Below are 16,897 nucleotides of genomic sequence, written 5' to 3' on the forward strand. Positions count from 1 at the left end.
TCAAGGCTCATGAGCCATGCAATCTTTTTAAACAAGTCTGTGCAGACTCACATATTCCCATGTGATTTGGAAATGGGAATAGCTAAAACAGCAAGTTTTGATGATGATATTAAAGTATTCAGGATAACAAGACTGAAAATTGAGAGTGAAGAACTGTACAAGCAACTCTTGATAGTGATTGGACAAAATGGCAATCAATAAACACCTCCAGTATTGCAAACTTCATATGTATGTGTATATATAAATATATATATACACCTGACTTCATAAACACAGTGATGGGATCTGAACTATCTCTACTCAGAAACAAGATTTAGGGTGTTATATAGACTTGTTTTGAAAACATCAGACCTGTGTTCAATAGCAGTCAGAAAAGTCAATTAAATGTCCTGTATTATTCAGTAGTACAGATATAGCCATGAGTGCTATAGTGCTAAAAATGCAAAACCAAGGTGTTTTTCATTGTTTCCTCCAATAGTTACAGATGTACAATCAACTTCTTTCTCCCATCACAATTAGTCATGGAGGCAAGAAGTCCATTTTTTTGGAGTCTATTTCATACATCTATCTTGAAAAGATGTAAGGCAACACAGGAATGATTTCATCCAGGTGCGTTAGAAAAACCTTAGGAGTTTCCCCACGGCACTGGAACCTATTTTTAAGCAATTTAATTGATCCTCATGTCTCTGAATTTGGAGCTGTATCAACCAAAGAAAGAGATACTCCTTCCCCACAACTGTAGCCTTCTTTTTTTTTTTTTTGTATCTAAAGAGTCTAAAAAGAACCCCAATCAAAACCACAAAGGAAATGCAGGATTCAAAAAGGTCAAATTAACACAGAGGTTTCGCAGCATTTAGTTCCTTTTTCTTGTCTTAACTTCCCCATTAAAACCTTGACAGGACTTATTAATCTGAAGAGGAGATGTCCCATTTTTCTCTGTTATTTTGCAAATATCCTGCACAAGGTTTCTATAAGCTGTATTTGTGCAAGAAAAAAGATCTCTTGACTTCTGCAGCTTTGGGTCTGTCAAATGAGGCTAGATCCCTTTCTTCTGAATCAACATCTACAACAGGACTGTACTCTGTAAGTGTTAAATGACACCGAAGAGCTACATATTCCATGTACTTCTGTGGCTTCTTGGCTTAGACAGAAAAGGCCTGAGGATATAGCAGTAACTCATGTTTGAGGCTGCCTTGAGTAATCTGCCTGACTGGAGTAATCTTATTTATATTAGCAACTAAAATGTCCAGGGGCAGTTTTCTGGTGAAGTGGAAGACTACTCACCAGATGTCCTTGCCTCCAAAATAAGATTGTTGCATTCAAGATGTGTACCAAGAGCTGTCCCTGGTCTGTGCTAACCCCTGAACCATGCCCAAGATTTGTTCAGGAGCTGACTAACTGACCCACTCCTAAGCTACAACAAAGATCCTGATAACATTTAGACATCAGGCTAATCATTTAGCAAACATGTCTCACTGCCCATAAACTGGTCCTGTTCAGCTCACTACTACAGACACTGATGATCTTCTCTCCATCCCTCACGTTCCTCCTGCAAGAAAATGTCTGGCATTAGATCCAGGTAAATTCAGGACAGACTGTGCCTCAGATTACCTTCTTGTTCCAACAAAACACATTTCTAGTGTTTGTCATAGAGGTGTTACTCCAAACAGAGTGGTCTGTCTCTAGATGCTGGACCTCGCATCCATCAAGGTCTTTTGTTTCACCCCAGCAGCCACCCTCACTGCCATATGTAGGTAACTTCAGGCTCATTGTCCCATTTTTGCCCAATTTCTATGGAGCCCCTTGAGTCTCCATCTCACCTCTGCACTCCCCCTGTCCCCTGAGTGGAGCCTGGGTTTGGTCTCATGTCAGATGGCTCACAGCTCTCCTGTGTTGCTTGCTCGACAGTGTTCTGCTTCTCCCACACCAGTTTGCTGGCTTTTCTCTCTCATGCATTGATGACAGAGAGTTCTTCCTAGGAAGTTCCTCATCCCATGTCTGTTGAGAACGTCCCTACTAGGAAACCTTTGGTTTTTCCCTTGGAGAGCTGGCAGGAAGGAAGCTGCACCTAAACTCCTTGATAGTGCAGCTATGGTAGAAGCCAGATCATAGAAAAGAGATCTCTTGATTGATGCACACATTCCAAAGCTAATGCAGGACCTCAGAAAATCTTATCCTTGATCATCTGATGAATGAAACAGCTTTCAAAATGATTGAGATAGGTACTTTCAAAAAATTTGCTGATCAGTGACTTCTTCCCCTCACAGCTCTCTTTCACAGCAGGGAGACAGATTGGAGATGGTCCCATGGCTGATCTTGGACAAACACTTCAGTCACTAGGACTAGAGATCCTGCACTGAAATCTAGTTTCATGCATGAGCAGCCTCTATCCAGTGCTCCCTCAAGGGTAACGAACATTGTGTACCTTCCGCCCACAGTCATTTTCACTGCGTCCGCAAATGTCTGTGCCTCCCACCATCATCTTTTCCTTGCACTTAACTTTTGGACAGGGGAACTTAACAACACTGCTTGCTGCCACCTGGTTTTTAACTCCTAGACCATAGGAGATTTCCACTAAATTAATTCTCCCCTTCTGTTCTGGCAGATTGGCTGGCTGTCAGTTGTAATTCAAAGCAGGGACTCTTCTTCAGGTCCAAAGACATTCGCGCTCCTTGCCCTGCAGCCCAGAAAACTGTGGCAATTTCCCAAACTGAAAAGGCAAACAACAAACTAACAAACCCCCTGAAGGAACAGTGAGCCAGAGAGATAAATTTACTCTTTCTGGATGGCGAATTGCCGTTTCTTCACAAGGACAGGTCCCATACAAAATCCCCCACTCAGTCCTTTGCAACCAGGTCAAATATTAACTCTAACAGACACCTCAGGATTAACAGCTTCCCATCAGTAACAGACCTACTGCTTTCTCTGCATGCTGGTGACTGTTTGCCAGCATCTTCTCCTGGTGCTCCAGGAGAAGGAAGAAGTAGGACACCTCACTCAGGCTCCCTTTCCCCAGAGTCAGTCTTCAAGGGGGCTGGTTTTGCCCCAGGTGTATTTACCTTTCCATGGAGGGAGCCTGAACCTGGGACAAGTATTGCTTCCACTCTCCAGCTGGAGCTGGGAGAGGGAGGTGAGGAGGATGGAGCTGTTCCCCTGTTCCTTCTCTCTCCCCGACATTGTTTGGTTCCAAAGAGCATTGAACAACGTGTGACAGTGGGGGCTGACCCCAGCAGGGTTTGCTCAGCAACCTCACTCCCCAAAACAAACATCCCTGCCGCTCATGCCACCTGCGACAGGCAGGAGGAGAATTATGCAAGGAGTAGACAAGCACATTTTCCTTTTCCATTAACGCCTGTTATTTTTTCAAAGAAACTCCACTCTTGATGGTTTCCTTATGGCTGGCCATGTTTTATGATCATGGACTGCCCCTTTCTTTCCCTCTTTTTGGCCATGCTCTGTTTTCAGAAATAAAACTGAGGGTGCGTGTGGATGGGGTGCCTGTCTGAAACCTTGAGCAGGTGCACAGAGTGGTTTGGGTTGTGGGGTTGCATCGACGTTCTAGCTCACAGATCAGAAATCAGACAGCTGGTCAATATTCCCTATGGTTTGCTTAAAATAAATTTTCAGCACACACACAGAGACACAGAGTGTTTTAATATAAAAGACTGGCTCCTCAAAACTTCATTTCCCATGTTCAGGGGGAAAACAGAGGAGAGATGAAGGAGGATTCCTTCCTCATCCTCTGCCTGAAGCAAAAGAAGGCAGCAACACAGTACACAACACGAGGTACAAATGATTTCACCTTCTGTACCCTCATCTCCGCAGAGGATGTTGGTGAAGACACCAACTATAAAGGCAAGAGACCATTTAAGAACCTGTGCCTCTGCCTCAACAATGTGTCCAAAAATGCATGGCTTTTCCCTAGATCACCACTGCCCACCCCAGTTCTCACGGCTCCCTGGAAGAGAACCGAAGCTCCATTTTTGCATCACGTTCCCTAAGAACTTCATCACAGCAACCCACCACTGGCAGTCTGGGAGGCGCAAAGAGAGGGAGGTGTGGGCATGATGCCCCCAGGCATCTTCTGGGTGTTGTGCCCATCACATGAGACAGAGACATGAGGCTTCCCCTCCTTCCCTTGGACCTCAGGGGCCATGGTAATGCTGCCAGTTCTATCTGTCCTGCCAACATTACACAGCTGCCCAACCTGCTGAGCAGGGACAAATGTTCATGAAGCATGGAGGGGAATTTGTCCACTTGGCCACCTGCATCCTCTTGCCCCTCCTCAACCTCCTCATCTGCCCTCCACTGTAAAGAAGATTTTTGCTTGTTTCTATAATCCTAGTCCTGACATAGCAAGCTAATGTGTTTTTTTTCACAAACTGAAGCACCCGCTTCATGCCCTACACCCAATTTGTAGCAGCCAATTTACCAGACACAGACCTCTCTGCCCTCTGCGTGCAGACATAGCTCACCTCCTGCTGCTATTCTCCATCGCTTCAGTTTGCTACTCTCATTGAAGCAGTAAAAAATTAAGCACCCTCATGACTTGATTTCATTAATGTTTCTTGGCTTATACTGATTCTCTGAAAAAAAACTCTGCGCTTGAGTTTGCCAAGACTTATATATCTCAGGAGTGGCATTTCTTGGAGACAAGCACAAGTATTAAGTGTTGCACAAAGCTCTGGTGACGCTTCCTCTGGTCCATCTTATATATGGCAAGTCCTACACATGCATTAAAAAAATGTTCAGATTTCACGCATGAAAAAAATTTTCAGCTTTTTTTTTTCAGATACAGAGAAAGGTTACCCGGTGATAAGAGGTGTGGAAACATCACATGCAAGTAGGTTTTGTATATTGAATGTACAAAATCAGAAAGAGAGATGTGAGTCTTTTCATAACCACATCAGGAAGGTGACTAACAACAAGGGAAAATGTTGTTAAAACCACATCATTTTGGGCAAAGAATGAGTAGGTTTAGACTCTCCACAATGGCTAGACTTTGGAAGAAGGTTCAAAACATCAGAGTAGGGTATGGGAATGCAGTGCCTGTAACAGCAGCAAGTAACATGACCTCACTGTTTTCAGGACAGAGCTTAGGTGACTGCTGAAAGGGAATTGGGATGCAAAGTCCTGTGATAGCATGGCACAACCCACAGTGGTGTCCCTTTCACTCCTTTCTGTCTAATGGCTGCTTCTTCAAGGTTTGGAACAAATCCATGCCTGAAGTCACAAATATAAGATGCAGAGAGTAACTGAGCTCTGAACCATGAAGAACAATTGGGAGACTGGAGCTCCTATAATATCTGCTGATTTCATAGCCAGGAGGGGTAATATCCACAACCCTTTCACCCCTACCCTGCCTTCTTCAGTTGCAGCCCTACAACTCCGATCCAAGCAAGGACTGAAGCTCTGATCCTTTGCTGCATTCAAGGAGGAGAGTCTGTTGCCTCCTTGGTTCATGCAACCTTGCAGGCTTTTGCTACGCTCACTGTGCCTCGTGGCTGGGGGGAGGATAGGCTGTCACAAGACCATGGCCAAGAGCCATGAAGCATCAGCAGATTCTCATCATTTACAGTACTGCAGATCACAGGAACCCACCTCCTTCCTCCTCCAATCCTGTGTCCTTCCCGGGTGCAGCCCACCAGCTGGCACAGGCCATGCAAGCACAGAGTGATTTGGTCATTGCTCAGGTCAGGCATCTTCAAATGGGTTAGGTTGCAACATCCTCATACATCACCAGTCTCTATAGTAATAGGGCAATGAACTCACTGTTCTTCAGACAACCACTTCTCCGCCCCCCTGGTTCTCTGCACTGCTCCATCCCAGAGCCTTTATAAGTAGAGGGACTAACCATCTTCTGCCTTGATCATCAGCTTCTGTCCGTCTTCAAGTATCTTCATACCTGCAAAGGCTATCCTACTACCAGCTGGCAGTCATGAGAATCCTTTTCTTTCTCGTTGCTGTTCTCTTCTTCCTCTTCCAGGCTGCTCCAGGTAAGATTGAAAACAGATGAGGTGAAGGCTGAAAGGGTGCATGTGCAGAGAAGTCTGTTAGAGACCAGTGCTGAGGTTCAGATTACCTCTGTGCTCTTGGACTCCAGGACTTTCATATTAGAAGCCCCCTTCCTTAGTCATAGTCCTAATCTTGAAGCTATTGAGTTGAGGTCCTTCATAGGCTTCCTGATGGTCTCTTTCTAGCATCTTGTGTTCCAGTCACATGGTGACACAATGGGAAAAAAGATGCTTCTGTGTATTGAGGTAATTCTTAGGCTCATACTTAAGATGCAACCCTGCAATGTGAGAGCTTTCTCTTCTCACGTCTGCACCCACACCTCCTGACTGTGTATTCTAGAGGAAGAGACCTATATTTTTGGAAAAAAAAAAGTAGTTGTGACTGTGGGTTTTTGCCTGAAGTCTCTATTGTCCATGTGCATTAAGTGCGTTTAGAGCACATGCATCTTTCCAGGGTGTTTGGGGGACTTCAGAGAAGTTTAAGCTATCTCCATCCTTGCTTTGGTTTGCAGTAGATTCAAATTCGTACCTACTTTCCTAAACCAGCAAATGTCTACTCAAAGAAGAAATGTAGAACCACTTAGTCAAAAGCAGGCACTTGTAAGGAGCTTTAGATAAAGTCTGTACTACAGGCTTCTGGATTGCTTTCTTGGACTTTTCCTATTTTATGCGTCACAAAAAGTATTCTCTATTTCAAAACAAACCCCGGAGATGGCTGCAGGCCTGGTGCAATTCCAGTAGAACGTCTGTGAAAGGACAACAAGTTACCTTATATCTTTTCATAAAGACTTACACACAGAGAAGATCCATAATACTACATGGCTTTTTAATTTAGGAGACAAGGGAAACCAAGGTCTAATGATGTCTTTAAAATCAGCTGAGTGAAATTAGCAACACACAATCCTTGAATAATATGTCATTAAGACAAAAGACTTGAGAACCACTAGGACAAATTGGTTGAAATGTGGTAGATCTAATATAGAATAAAGCTTGCACGCCTTTCAAGTTAAGGAGAGTCCGGTTTGATGACAGGTGTGGCTTGAGCTAGACACAGAGAGTACTGGGTGAGATGATCGGGTTTGTGCTTAGCAAGAAGTTGGGGCAGCTGATGAGGGCCTCTTCTGCCTTTTAAGTCACAGATATACAAGGCTACAGGTGATATAAGAGATCCACTGAAATAATACAGAAATAACACAATTTGAATCTGAAGTTGAGCATCACAGTGGGAATAAATAATGTTTGGCCTGGAAATACTCTGAACCTGAACTTGGGGCCAGACTTTCACCTGGGATAAACCCAGGAATATCCCCCGATGATGATGGAGCTGCAGTCTTTGTCACCACCTGAACATTTGGCCCTTCAGTGCTGAACATACAGGCACGCTAAAATCGTCATAGCATCTAGCTAAACCATATACAGTACTAGTGTCAACAGTCATTGACTTTATGGTGTATATTTAAGTGTATAAATATTTTAGTTGGGCAAATGTTAGTCCCATTGATTTGGCTGTGATTAAGATTTATCTTTTCTGAAGTTTTATGCCATCTATATTAGCCATACCATATTTCACACGGTAACACAGTGCGCAGGTTTCCTGTGAGCACGCCGCTCATGCTCACAACGCTCAATGCTTCCTGTGAAGAAGCTCTTCAAAGTAGGAGATAAAGATTATGAGTCGCAAATATGCTTTACATTAGCTGAAACTTGAACTGAAAACTTGAAGAAACTCAGAACATTTTTATTTGAATATCATCACTTTTTTTTTTTTTCTGAGAGTAATGTGAGATTAATTTTAAAAATACATTTTTCTGTGTTTCCTATGGCTTTTTCATATAACACAGTATTTCTGTGTGTAACTGGAATGACAAGCACATGTCTCCAGAAGAGATGCTAGGGAAGCAGACTGTTATCTTCGGGTCACTATGAATCAGGTAGACTGTTTCTCCAGGCTGTAATGGAGAGATGCTAGCATTACAGCTTGCTCTTCTGGTTAGTTTGCATTTCATAGGGATGTAAAGGCCTTAAGAAGGTGTGATCAGGTTACCCCAGTCACAAACCAGGCACCGTGACAGGAAACCAAATACCATGCCAGATAAATCCAATGCTCTGTCTTGACAAATAAACACGAATTTTTCCTTGGGTTTTTTTTGCAGCTTACAGCCAGGAAGCTGCTGACACCTTAGCATGCCGTCAAAACCGGGGGTCCTGCTCGTTTGTTGCATGCTCGGCTCCTCTGGTTGACATTGGGACCTGCCGTGGTGGGAAGCTGAAATGCTGCAAATGGTAAGATGAATTCCTCCAGAGAAACATCACTTCACCGAGAGAAAATAGACTTACTGGGCTTTTCCCCTTTCGGCATACAACAGGCCACCTTCTCCAGCTCTCTACGTCCTCCAAAAAAACCCCTCTAATTACTGGAGTTTGTGGCTGGTAACAAAAAGGCGGAGCCTTGTGGTGTCAAAAATGCCAGTCTGCTTTCTCTGAAAAACCACAGGGAGAAGTTGATGATGAGCAGAGAGGAACCTGGAGTTTGCACATCTAATATTGCTAATAAATTATCACATAGCACAAACAACTTTTTCCAGCGTGAGTCTGCTACCAGGGCAGAACTAGCTCATGCTCAAACTCTGCCTCTACTAAGCAGAGTGGACGCAACTGACTTGAGACAGCTCTGAGGGCGCTCCCTCAATCCACACAGGCAGTAGCATGGAGCTTCACACTACCAAAAAAACCCACTTATCAGCACAGAATAACCATTAAACAAGTCAGGATTCATTGCAGGGTGCAGTTTTCCATCTCAGTTACTTAATCTAGCGCAAAGTGCCAGATATTAGAATAAAGTGCCACAGGACATTTTCTACCCTCTAGGTGGGAACACTCCAACATGTTTTCATCAGCACCAGCAAAAAAGCATCTGCATTTGTAGGAGATATCCCATGCGGGGTGATGCTGTAATATGCCATGGTCCAGTTCTGCAGTTGGTGACATTTCATACCATACATGTTGTTTGTTTTTTTTTTTTAAATTTGCGTTTTTATTTAATCTAATTGGGTTTCTGTGAAACACCATGCCGGAAGATGCACAAAAAGTAGAAGCTTTGTCACTCTTTTTCATAGAAAAAGGGCATGGAGGGCATGGAGGAAAGAGAGAAGATCAGCCAGTTTGTCCAGTGTAGCTCTTTATTCCTAAACTAGCTTTATTCTTAGAAGATACCCTGGCCGGTATTCTGGGTCATCAGCAGCTGCAGCCGAATAGCTGTGGTGTGTACTGAGTGGTGACATCCACATCCTCCATTTTATCTGGGTTGTCTTATGGCCAAAAACACAGGTCAGCATTCCAGATCATAAGGATCTCAGCTAATCTTTAACCCCATATGTTACCTTATGTCTACAGTAGTCTGAGATGGCAAGGTATAATTTACTTGTTTGATGGACTAGCTGAGCACCTGACTTTTCTTTGCAGGACACCCAGTTCCTAAAACTGACACCTCACTGACCACATAGACAAGAACTCTGGGCATCTGAGACACCTCTCATCTTTTGACAACAATGGATCCCAGCCCCAGTGAAAGCCTGGGAAGCCTTTCCCGTGGGGGTGAAGACCCTTAGGAGCACAAGAAGATCTGAGGAGGAGTTCTTGTACCCTGATAAAGAGATTTGCAGCTTCTAATAAAAGCAAGTCACTGTGAAACCACATTGCTGATATTTGTTCATGTATGTCAGGATGGTTTTTGCTGTTCTTATTTTCTATAAAAATCAACCTGTAAATGAAGTTTATTTAACTAAATTAAGTTAATTTAAGTGCATGTGTCGTTGAGTCCTGTTAAATCGTTCTGCAGAGTGTCTGTGTTGCGGCGATTTGTGTGGCAACATATATAAGGATAAATCAAAAAGCAGTAGAGGCCATTCCCTCTGCCATCCCAGTCCACGGCACCAGGCTGGGGTTCAGGAGACAGGCTTAGTCCTCTGCTCCTCTACAGGGCTGTGTTTGCTATCCCAACCTGGAGTGCTGGGAATGGCAACGCAGAGAAACTCCAGGGTGGCAGAAGACCAACTTCTTTAGGTCTTGAAACTTCCTCACCATATTCATGTCATTCTGCTCCTGCTGCCTTTATTTAGTCCAGACTAGCATCATATTAATGGAATTTTGCTTCTCTGGATTCTAAACTAATCAGACTATTTATCACTACGCTAAGCTGTCTGTTTGCGTGCCCATCAGCCTGGAGTTTCATCAGCTGCTGTTGCAAGGTATAGATGCATCCCCTGCCTCCTTGCCCTATCCCTAACGCCCCAGAGTGCTAATGCGAAGGCCAAAAGGATTTGAGATAAGGGATGACTAAGAATATCCATGCTCTCCATGCCACGAGCTGCTATGGATGGTTTTAGGACTGCCATGGGTCCTGAACATGGTTAGTTTGTGCCAGATTTCTACCAGCCTAATCACAGTGGGTTTGGAGAAGTTATTCTGGACTGTTACTGGTCAACCTAATAATGGACAGGACCAGGCCATATTTGTGTCCATACAGCAGTTTCGTTTCTTCTGCTCTTCATGGATAAGTTTACCACAAGGCACATCTCAAGCTGACCCCAAGTGAGATGAGAGCCAGATCCTACAGAAAAACACACACCAAGACAATTCCTCACAGGTATAAGGATCAAACACAAGTCTGTGTTTATTAAAATTTATTGAGATATGTAGACTATGAAATACAAACATCAACTGAGCAGTCAGTGTCTCTTGGAGACATTGTCTTTTAGTATTATTCACATTATTGCTAACTTTAAAAGAAAAAGAAAATAATTAATATCTGTTCTGAAGGCCAAAGGAACAGCTCTGCATCCTCTCATGGGGGTCTCATGATCTCTCTCGGATAGATGTTGGTGGCCACAATATAGTTTCAACAAAAAACATTTTAGAAAAATTAGAAATATTGGTCTTTTCTAGGTGGTTCAAGAACTGCTTTGGAGTTTCTTCAGGTCATTAATTTTGTTTGTGGAGGAGTTTTTTTCTTTCAATTCTTGTTCATGCTTTGGTGTGTGCTTGTGTGTGTTAAAGGCATATATTCAGCTCAAAATTCCAGATTTTCCAATAGGATGATGCATCTCTTAAATTGCCAGAAGCTCTGCTCAGCCCATCTGAGATGCCAACAGTCACTAATCATACTGCAAAAAAGGAAAGAAACTTTCAGATTTTGTACTTATAACCAGGAAAGGATTTGAATAAAAAGCACAGAAGGGATTGAATGAGCACCAAGAGCTGATATTCCTGGGTAAGTCATCAGTGCTTAGTAGGATATTCACAGTCCTGCTGCTGCTGAATTTTAATCATAAATTGCCTTTCTATTTTACTTAATAATGAATTGCCCTGTCTCTGTACCTGAAGCTTCCTATTCATCTTGAAATCTCTGGTATGGAGAGGAATTTCAGATGCTCATGCTATGTTTTTAACATCTCTGCTATTAATATTAAACAAGGTTTAAATAAGATCCCCCAGAAATAAAACTAGCCACAGTATCTTACAGCAAAAAGAAGCAGAAAATGAAATATTAGAATCAGTGGAGGCAGAGTGTAAATTTTCATAGATGTTCATTTCTGCAGTTTCATATTGGAGTAAAGATACAGGTTGAAACTAAGGATTCCTGTAAGGAAATCAAGAAAAAAATACGATTTAATGATTTGGTTTTGTCTAAAAGGGAAGAATTATGGAACTGTAGAAAACATCTTCCAGAACAACATGACTTTCAGGTTGTTCTTCTGACTGTGAGACCTGTCAGACTTTGCAGTGTGGAACAGACATGTTTCCTATGAACCTGAACTAAATGTCCCCAGTCTCCAGACAGAGTTCACACTGAGAGACGTGTCCTCTGAAGCCAGTATTATTCATCATGAGCAGTTTGAACCAGCTAATGGGAATGGCAGAAAAAAGAGTTCATTTCTAGCTAGTTATTTATCTCTGCCAAAGAGATTTGACTGTGATCTTTCCCAGGAGGCACTCGAGTTACATCATTAATGGTACAGAGGGAGCTGGTGAGGAAATCCTCAGGAAATCCTATATCTGAGTGTGCAGAGTCTCTGCTCCCTTGCCAGCTTGCACTAGAGGAGTTTCACATTGGAAGGGCAGTGTGAAAGTTAATAATAAACCCTATTCCCCCCAGAAACACCTGATCTTCATCAAATCTGTAACTCACCACAGTCCGACAGCAAGGGACCCCTTGCTGGCAGCGTCCAAAGGACCTCATGTTGGGTAGAGGACAGTGGTTGGTGGAACAGGTACCCCCAGCTTGTTTGCATTGCACATCGTTACTAGGTGCACGCATGAAACCTGCACATAAAAAAAAAAAAAAAAAAAAAAGCCAGAGTCTTGATTTTCCTTCTGAAAGAAGACTAAGAACAAGATAGGGTTATAGTGTGACAGCAATAGTCTAGTCTGCCTGCAGGCTGCCCCAACCTGTACCATTAAATTCCCTTATTTTCCAAAACAGGAGGGTTCAGTGCATCCAATGGACCCAGCTGGCATCTGTTCACTGCTAAAGTGTGCCCAACGTGCTGGCAGTGCTAGCTGGTGTGGGATGAAAGGGACTAAACCCCATTTTATTTCCATTTCTATTTTAGGTTCTTCACACTCACAATCTTCCCCCTGCATTTCCTTTGATTTTGTGTAGCTCTTACCTAAAGTGCCTTGGAGCACAAAAAGAAGAACAGCAAAGAAAAGGGAAAATATCTTCATGTCTGAAATCAGTGCCACCAAATACAGCAGCTACTAAGAAAAAAACAGAAAGAGATCATGCGTTTGTCCTGCATTTGTCATTACCGGATCAAACACTACAACATATAAACTGCATTTTATTAATAAAAATTGTCATTTATGCAATGAAATAAATGTTCTAGATTAAATCCATTGAAGTACCACTTTCAGAGGAAAGGTGTGCTTGAAAGTACATTGCGTGAAATCAAGAAAATGTATTTATGCCTATAAAATTTAGAAGAATGAGATTAATATCATGGATGTCTTTCCATCACCTGCAAAGACAGCCTACACCAGCTCCAGCGAAGACTCCTGTATTTGAATCCCATGGATAATAAACACTCAGCAGCTTTAATTATTTGAATAATAGTAATTTTTGTAGCTTACAAGCCAGTAGTAATTCCTTTACAGAAAAATCTAAGGAGCCATCTACCTCTATAATGTGTGCCAGCTGAAAGCCTCGAAGTATCTCTCCACCATCGTTTCTTGCTGCAGATTCCAATTAACTTTTGAAAATAATACAAACTACTATAATCATTCAGAATCACCATTATTGACTATAACAATCAGCCAAATGCATTACTGAAATACCAAGCATTATACATTGCAGTAGTTTATGAGAATTTAATTAAGCTGCAAAATTATATTTCTTGGAACAATGGATTTCTGTTTTAGAGAAGAAAAGAATATGATCACAAAGGTATGTATTTTTCTCCTTATCAGTTGAAAATGGTGTGGAAACTCTACACCTTCAGCTCACCCTCGAGGACTTCAGGAGAGGCAGCAGAGTGCCCAGTCTGTCCTACCTGGTTCCTCTCAATGGGGAGCTTCACGGAGTGATGTCTTTCCCCAAAACAACTGTCTTTATATATTCCTGTTGATCACAGAGCTGCCACAGACCAACTGGCCAAGGACATGGACTTCTCACAGCGATTCCCAGCAGCTGAAATGTCACTTCCCAGCAGCTGATGAGAAATGGTGACCACTCATGAACTCCCTCCCCTTCCTATGGCAAATGAGCTGGCTCTTCCAAAAAACACCTTACACCACCCTGGTTTGTGTACAACACATTGATCTATCGTGGGCTGTGAAAAAAAATCCTAGGACATGCACTGAAAACTGCGGGTTTGGCTCCAGTGGGGACCTAGTTCTACAGGGCTGTCCCATGGCCACGGTGCCTGCTGATGGCTGCAGAAAGGTCCTCTCTGAAACCTGGAGATACCTACCACAGCACCTAAAGAGCTACACTGGGGAAGCTCAGTTTTTGCACTAGACTTTAAAAAAATAAAAAGCTCTTGGTAGGTCTTGGGGGCTGTAGATAATGTCTTGAGAGCAAAGAGGAGTTGAGTGCCCAGCGTAGTTTGAGCAGTCCTTTTACAGCAGAAGAGCACTCTTATCTGTGCACAAAGAATATTTTCATTTTCATGTATTTACTACATTTGGATTCTACCCATTGCAGAGGAAATAACTGTTGTTGGAATAATTAAAGTTTCAGGGAGGGACTCACTTCCACGCACCCGCTTGCTGGGTGGCCAAAGGAACCAACCTCCACAAAACATGTTTTGATCAAACCTGTGCCCCCAAAGGATTTACACCAGAGAGGCTGACGGCAGCACTGGTATCTCCTGGACCCTGAACCCATCCAGGGGAGCCCAGAAAAAGATGTTGTGTTTTGTCTGTCATGCTACTAAGTCTAGAAAACAACCCAACAGCCTTGTACTCCAAACAGCCATCCAGACAACATCCATCTACCCAGGTCACCTGCCTCCCAGAAGAGGGCAATGAAGAGCTAATACTGAAATATCACTCCAGCAGCCTTCTTCAGTCAAGTACGTAAATTATTCTGACAGCAGGGGTTTATGGATTTTCCTCTTAATTATACCGATGTCTTCTGATTCCCAGCATTGATATGTTAGTGAATTATGTTTTCTGACAGTCCAACTTCAACGCCCTCAATGTTTGGCAATCTGCTGTGGACTCCTGCAATGGTCCAGAAGCCAGTCCTTGATCTGAAAATCATATTGAGCTTAATAGGTGACAGAAGCAGGTCCAGGGAGGAGTGTGGGGTTTTTTTGCCTCAGCAGCTGGAGACAGCCAACAATGAGCACCTGGGCAGGTGGGACACATTTACTTCCTTTTAGAAATCATCAGTCTCTGTGTCACAGGAGCCTGAAATCCTGTTTACTTAGGCCCAAGTGATATGATAGGAAAAACCCAAACAGGTGCTTTAACCACCCAGAAAGGAACAGCTATTTTAAATCCCATTCCTGTATAATTTACTTGATGGAACATGTCTATGTGGTTTACAGTAGGGAGGAGCATTCGTTCCTATTGTTTGGGTTTGTTTTTTTCTTTTTTAAAAAATTACTTAGGCAATCAAATGATGAAATGTAAAGAGGCAGAAATAAACACTGTGAATATTAAATCCATAAATGTGTTCCTAGAGGCGTAGAGCTCTGAACTGAGCTTTTGGGGTTTGTCAATCAGTTACCTCCTGAAAAGGACCTTGAAAGAGGATAAAATGACTCTTTCCCCCTGTTTCCCCCTTTGTGCCTGTGCCACCTGTTCAAAGTGGTGCAAAACAGACCAAAGCTCAAATACGAATGAAGACTGGGATAAGATCTTCAACTAATTCATTATATCTGTTGTTATACTTGATGGTAAACTTACTTCAAATTTCTTAAATATGGTAATTGAACTATCTGTTATTTTAATTACAGTATACTGTTATTGGCTCTAAATATTGTTTTGGCTGCTCAAGCTCTCCAAAGTGACACATTTCCTTAACCTGTTTCTTGGCAATTAAACATGTGTAATAAAAGAATGAATATTGCATATCAATTAATATTGTATACTGAAAACATTTTGACAGCTGTATGTCTTAGTTTCCTTTCTCTGCAGTACTGCAAAGGATACTGTGTGGAGCCCTAAATATCATGTTCTGCTTTTAGACAGAGAACATGTGCAGGCACACACAAACACACATATATATGCATTTGCATGCCTGAGTACTTATATATTTATAATATATAAATGTTCTAAGAGAAATAAAAGCTGAATTTTCTAAACTGCTTTGTATTTTATCTTAGCTGAAGAATATGTGAATAGAAAAGCGTAATCCAGATACTCTAATCTGTGGTTTACTCAGGAATAGTCAGGCTATTAATTTCACTAATTGTTTATTTAAAGTTACACCTATTCTATACTGACGGCATTTCTTACTCTCACATTTCTCTACAGTTCTAGAAAATCCACACTACTAACTATATATATTTATAATATCTTTAATATGAACACGTGGAAGGAATCTTCTAAATCCCAGCTGGCTTTTTATCACTCAGCATGCCACAGACTCCTGTCTCTGTGAATATCCAGAATTCTTTTGTTCACACTTAGACAAGTACCACCTGAGATGCCCTTGTGTCCCCCACCCTCCGCGGCTGCTCCAGCAAGGCTTAGTCTCTTCTCTCCTGACCTTGTCCACCAGCCTCAGGTGGAGGTCTGAGACAGTCCAGAGCACCACAAATTGCTCTAAATGCTAGTGTAAAGGCAACTAAATTAAACTCTCTGTGCCTATATATCACCTATGTCTTGCTGCAGCTTACCTCTGATGGTGGGATGTCCTCAGCCAACTTGAAGCCATAGGATCCTTCACCTTCTCTTTGCCATCCTCTTCCTCCAGTGTCCTCTGTGCAGGTGACAGGAAGGGCTGACAGACCTTTGGTACAATTGCCCAATGCTTGTCCTTGCAGCACGTCCACAATTTAAAAAAAAAAAAGGCACGAAATCCTGTTGGGGAACAGCCCTGCTGTTATTTGGTGGCCTTGGCCAGCCTTGTGGAAACCTGCCCAGACCTGACGTGCCCAAAACCTGCCTGGAAGTCACAACCGCTGCCCGCTGTTTGTGCAGCCACGCAGAGTGAGCTGCCCTGCTCCCTCCGGGCACGACAGCAGGGCTGCACCTCTCACACCTCAGAGACCCCCGAGCTCAGAGGAGACACAAGCAAACAGAGGGCTCACGAGCTGCTTCCAATGTGAGGTAAATGTGCTGCTCGGAGAACCAGAGAGCAGAAATTCAGCTTTACGTCTACAGAGCAGCAGTAATAGTTGTCTGTGCTTCACCAGCTGTATTGCAGAGCC

General features: G+C 42.8%; 2 protein-coding genes across 3 annotated transcripts; one reads left to right on the forward strand and one right to left on the reverse strand.

Annotated features, from left to right (window-relative positions):
* Positions 1 to 5,836: 5,836 nt before the first annotated feature.
* Positions 5,837 to 9,709, forward strand: LOC141940457 (gallinacin-9). Of its 2 annotated transcripts, XM_074861345.1 has the most exons (3): positions 5,837 to 5,996; positions 8,168 to 8,297; positions 9,477 to 9,709. In XM_074861345.1, exons 1-3 carry the CDS (start codon positions 5,939 to 5,941, stop codon positions 9,490 to 9,492), a joined length of 204 nt encoding a protein of 67 aa, XP_074717446.1. In that variant the 5' UTR covers positions 5,837 to 5,938; the 3' UTR covers positions 9,493 to 9,709. The 2 variants fall into 2 exon arrangements, with proteins under 2 accessions (XP_074717446.1, XP_074717447.1); XM_074861346.1 differs by lacking the exon at positions 9,477 to 9,709 and having other exon boundaries at positions 8,168 to 8,301.
* A 1,325-nt stretch (positions 9,710 to 11,034) lies between these two features.
* LOC141940458 (gallinacin-8-like) lies at positions 11,035 to 13,580 on the reverse strand. The gene is made up of 4 exons (XM_074861347.1): positions 13,519 to 13,580; positions 12,683 to 12,770; positions 12,202 to 12,335; positions 11,035 to 11,176 (listed from the first exon to the last, which is right to left on the reverse strand). The coding sequence occupies exons 2-4, from the start codon at positions 12,738 to 12,740 to the stop codon at positions 11,168 to 11,170; spliced, it is 201 nt and encodes a 66-aa protein (XP_074717448.1). The 5' UTR covers positions 12,741 to 12,770; positions 13,519 to 13,580; the 3' UTR covers positions 11,035 to 11,167.
* Between the last annotated feature and the right edge of the window lie 3,317 nt (positions 13,581 to 16,897).

The sequence above is a fragment of the Strix uralensis genome, chromosome 3, assembly GCF_047716275.1.
Source record: "Strix uralensis isolate ZFMK-TIS-50842 chromosome 3, bStrUra1, whole genome shotgun sequence".
In the NCBI taxonomy this organism is placed as follows: domain Eukaryota; kingdom Metazoa; phylum Chordata; class Aves; order Strigiformes; family Strigidae; genus Strix; species Strix uralensis.

Excerpts from the sequence above, each read along its gene's own strand:
- LOC141940458 (XM_074861347.1), bottom strand. The coding sequence starts at position 12,740 with ATGAAGATATTTTCCCTTTTCTTTGCTGTTCTTCTTTTTGTGCTCCAA. Across the intron at positions 12,336-12,682 it reads TGTGCTCCAAGGCACTTTAG|GTTTCATGCGTGCACCTAGT; the intron begins GTAAGAGCTACA and ends TTTTATGTGCAG.
- LOC141940457 (XM_074861345.1), top strand. The coding sequence starts at position 5,939 with ATGAGAATCCTTTTCTTTCTCGTTGCTGTTCTCTTCTTCCTCTTCCAG. Across the intron at positions 5,997-8,167 it reads CCTCTTCCAGGCTGCTCCAG|CTTACAGCCAGGAAGCTGCT; the intron begins GTAAGATTGAAA and ends TTTTTTTTGCAG.